This window comes from Salvelinus namaycush, chromosome 3 (assembly GCF_016432855.1).
Source record: "Salvelinus namaycush isolate Seneca chromosome 3, SaNama_1.0, whole genome shotgun sequence".
NCBI classification, from domain to species: domain Eukaryota; kingdom Metazoa; phylum Chordata; class Actinopteri; order Salmoniformes; family Salmonidae; genus Salvelinus; species Salvelinus namaycush.
In genome coordinates this window covers 92,621,507-92,630,655 of record NC_052309.1, presented here as the reverse complement: position 1 = coordinate 92,630,655, position 9,149 = coordinate 92,621,507, and the positions used below count along the sequence as shown (strand labels likewise).

Genomic DNA, 9,149 nt, shown 5'->3' with positions numbered 1-9,149 from the left:
GAAACGACACGGCCTATTACAATTTACCACAGTTCCGTACTTTATATAATTTAGAGGTTTTTGAATGTGTCAGTGCGCATGGTCACTCTCTTATGTTACGACAGGAATGTTCATCTGTGTGTGTGTTCTCTGAGTTGCCTACATGAGTGTGTATGATACGTTAATAGACAACAGGAATGGATACTTGCTGAACTGAGGTGATTATTATGGTGAGTAAATAACTTAATAACTATATTTGTAACTTGAGTAATCAAAGGTTGAGTATGCTATTGACAATAGGTGTAAATTATTTATCAAATATTTTCTGTTATATCATTTTTTTGTATTATTTCATGGCTATGTTGTTTTACTATTCGTTTTGATTTATAACTCTTTACAAAGATTGAACGGCATTTGTCATATTGTGATGTTTGCGGGGCAGACATTCCCTTTTCCTTATGTTTAAAAACTGAGCCACTACCAAAATATACTTGCGCTCTGAAAGCCACTACAGAAAAGATTGTAAGGGGTGGGGGTTAAAAACACTTATTTTTTAATCAGTCATGACAAGCTGAACATTTAAAACATTCTTAATTATTTCATGTTATTCCTAGTTATGAGAATAAACAGAACTGTTTTTTTAGTCACATGGTCTGTCTCATATTTGTAACGGAACTCTAATTCCTCCTCGGACGAGGAGAGGAGAGAGGGATCGGAAGACCAATTTGCAGCGAGGTAGGATGACATAATGATTTATTTACAAAACGAAACTAAACACACGAAGAACACTTGATAATTACAAAACAACAAACGAACGTAGACTGACCTAAAACATGTGAACTTACATATAAACGAAGAACGCACGAAACAGGTACAGACTACAAACCAACGCTACAGTCCCGTGTGGCACGAACATACATACAGACACAGGAGACAACCACCCACAAACAAACAGTGAGAACAACCTACCTTAATATGACTCTCAATCAGAGGAAACGTCAAACACCTGCCTCTGATTGAGAGCCATACCAGGCAACCCAAAACCAACATAGAAACAGAAAACATAGACTGCCCACCCAAAACTCACGCCCTGACCAATAAACACATACAAAACAAGAGAAAACAGGTCAGGAACGTGACAATATTATGACGTTCCAGAAGAAGTCTATTGTCACTGCTCATGGGTGACACTGAATTGTTGACATTATTATGGGCTGGTGGTGGCCCTTTCTTTAGGCTAAATATTCATCATTACAAACCAGAATTATATACTTTCTCAGATTGTAACATACATACTTCTTTATTCTGCTCTAGTCTCAGTGCACTTTGGTGCTCTGGATAAAATAATCTGTGAAATGCATTTTGCCTAAAAAAAGAAGAAGAAGAACCTATCAATATAAAGTATAAATAAAGTAAAGACACTTTTCTGTAACTGTTGTGTTCAGGCCGACCCAGACATGTCTTCGCAGAGTGGGGGTCATGATGTGGAGCTGTTCGTAGAGACCCCAGACTATGACCTGATCTGCACCATTTGCCAGGGGGTCCTCAGGTGCCCAGTAAGAGCTGCATGCCACCACATCTTCTGCAAGAAATGCATTTTACAATGGCTGAAGAGGTACTGCCTGTGCCTCATCACAAGCAAACATTATTGCGTCCATAGATCATGGTTGGATGAAGAGACAGTTTCCCAGACACTTTCTCCATTGAAATAGCTTCATAGTCCAATACTATAGGTTTAATCTGTGTCAGGGAAACTGTCCCAAAATGTCTCAAATTTACATTGTCGTAGTATAGGCCTATAGTAATAGTTATTAGTATATTTGTTACTATAGTAAGAAATAGGTTATTATTCTACTGTAGCCTAAATTTAAACCGATGATGGCAATTTGTGAGTGAAGATTATTCATTATTGTTCTTGAGGTGCAGACAGCAGACCTGCCCCTGCTGCAGAAAGCCTGTCAACCAGAGCTTGATATTTGTGATGTTCAAGCTAAGCAAGGTGATCGGTCGCCTAAAGATCAAGGTAAAGAAATGTAAATGTTTTGTTAGAGAAAAAACACACACTTGGAGTAACCTAATCTCTTGCAGCAAACTTCTGCTTACTTGCCCCATGGGTGTGTTCATGCTTAATCTCATAGAGCCAGATGCGTGTGCCTCTGAATATTGCATATACTCCGACAGTCTGGCACACAAGATTAGCACATGCTAACTTGGTTTACAGTAAGTATTAATGGAGCATCAGATACTCTTGTTAAAAGCTGGCATTAAATATGTAACAAACGCTTTGTTAAATAAAAAGTTACTGAAAAGTCACCAGATGTGGGTCTTTAAATTACTCTTTGACCAAATTGAGATCAGGAGCATCCTGTTTCCATTGATCATCCTTGAGATGTTTCTACAATGTGATTGGATTCCACCTGTGGTAAATTCAATTGATTGGACATGGTTTGGAAAGGCACACACCTGTCTATATAAGGTCCCACAGTTGACAGGGCATGTCAGAGCAAAAACCAAGCCATGAGGTCGAAGGAATTGTCCGTAGAGCTCCAAGACAGGATTGTGTCGAGGCACAGATCTGGGGAAGGGTACCAAAACATTTCTGCAGCATTGAAGGTCCCCAAGAACACAGTGGCCTAGATCATTCTTACATGGAAGAAGTTTGGAACCCCCTAGACTCTTCCTAGAGCTGCCCGCCCGGCCAAACTGAGCAATCAGGGGAGAAGGGCCTTGTTCAGGGAGGTGACCAAGAACCCGATGGTCACTCTGACAGAGCTCTAGAGTTCTTCTGTGGAGATGGGTGAACCTTCCAGAAGGACAATCATCTCTGCAGCACTCCACCAATCATACATTTATGGTAGTGGCCAGACAGAAGGCACTCCTCAGAAAAGGGCACATGACAGCCGGCTTGGAGTTTGCTCAAAGGCACCTAAAGGTAATGAGGAACAAGATCCCATGGTCTGATTAAACGAAGATTGAACTCTTTGGTCTGAATGCCAAGCTCCACGTCTGGAGGGAACCTGGGACCATCCCTATGGTGAAGCATGGTGGTGGCAGCATCATGCTGTGGGGATGTTTTTCAGCAGCAGGGACTAGGAGACTAGTCAGGAAAGATGAACGGAGCAAAGTGCAGAGATACCTGATGAAAACCTACTCCAGAGCGCTCAAGACCTCAGAGTGGGGAGAAGGTTCACCTTCCAACAGGACAACGACCCTAAGCACACAGCCAAGACAACACAGAAGTGGCTTTGGTAAAAGTCTCTAAATGTCCTTGAGTGGCCCAGCTAGAGCCCGGACTTGAACCCGATCAAAGATCGCTGTGCAGCGACGCTCCCCATCCAACCTGACAGAGCTTGAGAGGATCTGCAGAGAAGAATGGGAGAAACTCCGCAAATACAGGTGTGCCAAGCTTGTAGTGTCCTACCCAAGAAGGCTTGATGCTGTAATTGCTACCGAAGATGCTTCAACTAAGTAAAGGGTCTGAATACTTATGTAGATGTGATATTTATTTATTTTTATTATAAATTTGCAAACATTTTGAAAAACCTGTTTTTGCTTTGTCATTATGGGGTATTGTGTGTAGGTTGATGAGGGGAAAAAAACTATTTAATAAATTTAGAATAAGGCTGTAATGTAACAAAATGTGGAAAATGCCAAGGGGTCTGAATACTTTCCAAATGCACTACCCTTTGACCTCTGCCCTTCTCTCCCCCATCTTTTCCCCCAGTGTAAAAACAAGATCCGTGGCTGCCCGCATACCTTAGCCCTGTCAGAGCAGTACTGCCACAGCACGAGCTGCCTGTTCGAGCTCATTCCCTGCCCCTACCAGGGCTGCCGTGCCCAGCTCCTCCGCAGGGACCTGGATGCCCACGCCAGGCACTGTGAGCACTGGAGCCAACCATGCCACATGGGCTGTGGCACCGTGCTGTCCCACCGCACCCAGGCCAAGCACAACTGCTACAGGCAGCTGAGGCATGAGTACGAGGCCAGGCAGAGGAACCACCGGGCCATCGCAGCAGCCCTCCAAAGGAAGATGAGGAGGATGCAGAGCACCATGGCCGACATGAAGAGGCAGATCGGCCTGATCTGTGAGAGCCTGGAGGTCATGGACGAACTGGAGGAGGTGGAAGAGGAGGACCTGGGTCAAACCAGTGGGAGTTTCAGTAGCAGTAACAGCAGCTCCTGAGTCCTGATGCAATGTATTTATAAAAATGACTCACACACACAATTATCTCTGGCACTTGAACTGTTTAGGACTATTCAGATTTTATTTTATTCCTAGCACCAAGTATGAAAGACCTGTGGAATTTGAATTTTCAGGGATGGACTGCCTCAAATAGCACATTTAGTCATAATTGCTTTGAGGGTGTGTTGATAATGAAACTTCATATTTCATTTGAAAATGTATAAAGTTAGAACAATTTTGTACTGTGTCCTTTAACATTTTGATTTGTAAAGGATGATATATTTTATAAATAAAGTCAGCAACCTTTAACCTGTGTGATTTGTTGTGTTATATCATTATGTATATGCACATTCTACATGTGACAATAAAAACAAATGTTTAATCTGTTTGCATGAAATGTTACTTCCAGGAGGTCCAATGTTGGCCCTTACTGGCTATAATAAACTACTGCAACTATTTATATATTCCATATGGAACAGAGCTCACCAACCACTGCAACATGCAATTCCATAATAAGACATAATACAACTCCCATATTTGTATGCATAGAAGTCAGTATATTTCAAAAATATTTAATAGAATCCAGAAGTTTTATCATACAGATTACAGGGTGTAGAAAATATCGCGAGGTTTGCCCTCATATAAATACAAACGGAACCAGACTAGGGCCTTCTTCCTGTTATACAGAACACGTAAGTAACATGTCGAACAATTCTTTATTCAACGAAATCCACAAGCATCTCTGTGATCTCTTTACAGACTTCACTGTTTGATGGCAGAAATCCTTAATTGTACTGTTAACAGCTGATTTATAACCAAATTTAAAAATGTTTAGGCAATTAATGATAATTGTGAATGACTGAAGGTAATACCAGTTCCTCGTTAGCGCACATGGCTACAATGCAAAATATCCATGTGGTACTCGTTATGTTTACTGTACAATATGTAAATGTCGGTCAGAAACCTTAACGATGTGACGCTGTTCATTACGTTTGTGTTTTTATCCTATAATATTTCATTCGCTAGCCAGTGCGCTAAACAATTCCACGAGCCATGACGTTGATGCGGCCTTGGTGACTCGAATTTAGGTAGCTCATCGTTACTTATTCTGACGTTTACTCTTTTCTTTCTCAACAGCAAATGGCGGACAACGCCGGTGGAGAACGTGGAGGTTTCCGTGGAGGTTTTGGCAGTGGCGACCGGGGTCGTGGTCGTGGACGCGGCAGAGGCCGTGGTCGAGGTCGTGGACGCGGTGCCAGGGGCGGCAAGTCCGAGGACAAGGAAGTGAGTTGACATCCTTGAGCCCTTGTCTTGCTTTCTGGTCACAATGAGGGCGATCACGAATGGAGACTAAACTGGCCTGAGTGACGTTGCATGTGCAATATGTTCGGTTTATGTTAATATGTTCGGTTTATGTTAATTCATAATTCAAGTGATGCTTAGTCAGCAATTTTGAAACCCTACAGAAGTTGATTCTGCAGACCTTTGTCAGCAAGGCTTGGCCTGGAGTGGCTTAGTTCTTTCCTGTAGTGTCTGCTAGAGAGAACTGAGATGGTTTGAGGCCCTGCTGTGTCTCTTCCATGGCAAGGTTATAGGTATATCTCAGACAACTAATAGTTGGTGGTCCTGTGGCTCAGTTGGGAGCATGGCGTTTGCAGGGTTGGGTTTGATTCCCACTTGTGTGAGAAACTCTGTTCTCAAGTGCCACTAAGTCGATTTGTTTACTGTCTACTAAATGTAAAAAAATATGTTAATATAACTGCTTCGCTTTCAGTGGGTGCCAGTGACCAAGCTGGGCCGCCTTGTTAAGGACATGAAGATCAAGTCTCTGGAGGAGATATATCTCTACTCCCTGCCCATCAAGGTAAATTAAAACTTAATGGTTTCCATAGCTATACATGTTCTTAAACTAAAAGCACTATGAGCAGTTCACTCATATGATGTGTTTGAAAGTTTTGTTTCCATCCTGCCTTTTCTGAAAGTGTTTTACCACGTTATAGGAGTCTGAGATCATTGACTTCTTCCTGGGGTCCTCGTTGAAAGATGAGGTGCTGAAGATTATGCCTGTCCAGAAGCAGACCAGGGCTGGCCAGCGCACCAGGTTCAAGGCCTTTGTTGCCATTGGTGACTACAACGGCCATGTGGGCCTGGGGGTGAAGTGCTCCAAGGAGGTGGCCACTGCCATTCGAGGAGCCATCATCCTGGCAAAGCTGTCCATTGTGCCTGTGAGGAGAGGATACTGGGGGAACAAGATCGGCAAGCCCCACACCGTGCCATGCAAGGTGACTGGTCGTTGTGGCTCAGTCCTGGTGCGTCTGATCCCCGCGCCCCGTGGTACTGGCATTGTGTCTGCCCCTGTGCCCAAGAAGCTGCTCACTATGGCTGGTATCGACGATTGTTACACCTCGGCCAGGGGCTGCACTGCCACTCTAGGCAACTTCGGTAAGAAACCTACGCTGTGTGACTCATTTTCAATTGTGTTTTAATCGGTATTATCAGTGCAGTCGCATCCCCCTCCTAGCTCTGCTCAGCTTACCCCATAAGTGGTATAGCTGTCTCTAATCGGGAGGTAAACTAACGAGTATGGTAATGCACGGCAGAAAGACTTCCTAATAGTCTCTTCTGTTCCCCTTTTCTGTGCTCAACATCCAGCCCCGGTCACTACATTAGCATAGTCGGGTACATAAAAGTGAATTAATACTAAGTGTGTGTCTTTACAGCCAAGGCTACCTTTGATGCCATCTCCAAGACCTACAGCTACCTGACCCCTGATCTGTGGAAGGAGACGGTCTTCACCAAGTCTCCTTACCAGGTCAGTTCTAAAGCCTTGATGCCCTCCACATTCATGATAATGGATTGGGTTTATAATCCCTTTTCTGTGTTTCATTGTAAGGTGGGAACAAAGATAATGTTGCCTTTGTATTGCCCGTTCATCTTCTCAAAAGTGAATGGGTTACTGAAGGAGGCATACAGTAATTATTGTGGTTGTCTGTGAGAGGTGCGCACCAAATCCTTTCAATTCGATCAACTGCAACAACACAACTGTAGCGCGACATGATAGATCTAATGTACAAATGGGCAGTCTAGATCTGTTGCTGTGATATATTAATAAACTGACAGGCCTGGTTCTTATTCACAAATTTTAACTTGGTTAAGTATGTTATTGACACTAAGGAACTTGGATGTGTGAAAGTGTCAATTTTGTGTCCTGCAGGAGTTCACTGATCACCTGGCCAAGACCCACACCAGGGTGTCTGTGCAGAGGACGGCCGCAGCTGTCCCGGCATCCTCCTAAACACTTTTGTACAGTGGATTAAATAAAGGGTTTAACAACATTACTGTCTTCTAAAACTGATGTTATAATATTGTGTGATGATTCAAGATGCTGATGGCTAGATCATGTGGCAGTAAGATCAAACTATTTTGGGCATTTTGGCACCATGGTTAATTCAGGTAGAGGACTTCAAGGGTTTAGTTCCCTCCTTCAAATCGGGATTTAACCAGCACTGCACTTAACACCCAGTCTTCCCTATAAATCATATTGATTTAGACCTTGGAGACAAGGTGGGTGCAATTAATTAACCTCATAGATTAAGATTCCTCTGGCTTAGTTGCGGCTGTTCCGCAAATTCGTACTGTCTTTGCAAATAAAAAATCTGGTAGGTCTTGAATAAGTATGCAAAAAATATACTTAACAAGTTGCATGGACTTAAGTGCAGTAAGTGTTTAACATGAGTTTTGAAGGACTACCTTATTGCTGTATCCCACAGGTTTTGTAAGTTAAAGCTGTGAATTTCAAGCGAATTCAAAGACCAGGGAGATTTTCCAATGCCTCGCAGGGGGCACCTGTTAGGTGGCTTAAAATAAAAAGCGGACGTTGAATATCCCTTGCCGCATGATTTAAGTTTCTAATTCCACTTTGGCTGTTTCAATACACGCAGTCACTGCAAAGATAGTCGTCCTGCCTTAGTTGCTGGAGAGGACGGAACCGCAATTTCACCTTGGGGCCAATGGTGACATTAATGGCTGCGAGAACTGGATGTGGCAATGAAGTTACTCCATAATACTAACCTAATTGACTGAAAAGAAAGCATGTACAGAATATATATATACAAAAATATTACAAAACATGCATGTTTGTAGTAGGGCATGAGTAAAACTGCAGAGATGACTTTTGGGGCAAATCCAACACCACTGGGTACCACCATGTCAAGCATGGTGGTGGCTGCATCATGTTATGGGTATGCTTGTCATTTGTCGGTTTTTAGGATAAAAATTAACACAGGCAAAATCCTAGAGAACCTGTCTGCTTTTGACAGACAATTTCACATTTCGGCAGGACAATCACCTAAAACAAGGCCAAATATTAGTTTGCAGAGACCAATGTTCCTGGGTGGCCTAGGTGAGTTAAATCTCTGGCAAGACTTGCCAATGGCTGTCAAGCAATGATCAATAGACAGGGCTTGAATAATTCAAGAATTTGCAAATATTGTGCAAAGCTCTTAGACATACCCAGAAAGACTGAACTCGTTTATAGTACGGTAAAATCCACTTCAGCAGTTAATCTGACGGCTGTGGTATATCGTAATGTATACCATGGTTGGTAACCAGTTTAATAGTAATAAGGCACCTTGGGGGTTTGGTATAAGTCCAATATACCACGGCTAAGGGCTGTATCCAGACACTGCGTTGCGTCGTGATAACAGCACGTAGCCATGGTATATCTTATGTAAGCGATGTATTTATTTTTAGAACATGTTTTCATTATGGGGCACTACGTGTAAATGGGTGAGGAAAAACATTTAAATTCAGGCTGTAACAATGTGGAATAAGTCGCAGTATTTATACTTTCTGAAGGCACTGATGTAGCAACAGCGCCAATGCTCCTGCATATTACAAGCTTTGGTTTTTCCATTTGTTAAGGTTGAGCGTCAGCACGTATATCTCTTTAGCTGATTGGTGTCACCTCATTAGTCAGCATGTGTTA

General features: G+C 42.8%; 2 protein-coding genes and 1 non-coding gene across 5 annotated transcripts; all 3 read left to right on the top strand.

Annotated features, from left to right (window-relative positions):
* Nucleotides 1-27: 27 nt before the first annotated feature.
* Nucleotides 28-4,471, top strand: LOC120042872 (RING finger protein 151-like). 3 transcript variants are annotated; one of them, XM_038987663.1, is made up of 5 exons: nucleotides 28-209; nucleotides 680-714; nucleotides 1,425-1,594; nucleotides 1,900-2,002; nucleotides 3,704-4,471. In XM_038987663.1, exons 3-5 carry the CDS (start codon nucleotides 1,437-1,439, stop codon nucleotides 4,160-4,162), a joined length of 720 nt encoding a protein of 239 aa, XP_038843591.1. In that variant the 5' UTR covers nucleotides 28-209; nucleotides 680-714; nucleotides 1,425-1,436; the 3' UTR covers nucleotides 4,163-4,471. The 3 variants fall into 3 exon arrangements, with proteins under 3 accessions (XP_038843591.1, XP_038843589.1, XP_038843587.1); XM_038987661.1 differs by lacking the exon at nucleotides 680-714 and having other exon boundaries at nucleotides 1,906-2,002; XM_038987659.1 differs by lacking the exon at nucleotides 680-714 and having other exon boundaries at nucleotides 37-209.
* Nucleotides 4,472-5,270: 799 nt separating this feature from the next.
* Nucleotides 5,271-7,497, top strand: rps2 (ribosomal protein S2). Its single transcript, XM_038987640.1, has 5 exons — nucleotides 5,271-5,446; nucleotides 5,937-6,026; nucleotides 6,163-6,604; nucleotides 6,883-6,974; nucleotides 7,377-7,497. Exons 1-5 carry the CDS (start codon nucleotides 5,303-5,305, stop codon nucleotides 7,455-7,457), a joined length of 849 nt encoding a protein of 282 aa, XP_038843568.1. The 5' UTR covers nucleotides 5,271-5,302; the 3' UTR covers nucleotides 7,458-7,497.
* LOC120045243 lies at nucleotides 5,638-5,774 on the top strand. Its single transcript, XR_005476674.1, has one exon. It is a non-coding gene; the product is annotated as a small nucleolar RNA SNORA9 (small nucleolar RNA).
* Nucleotides 7,498-9,149: the final 1,652 nt, after the last annotated feature.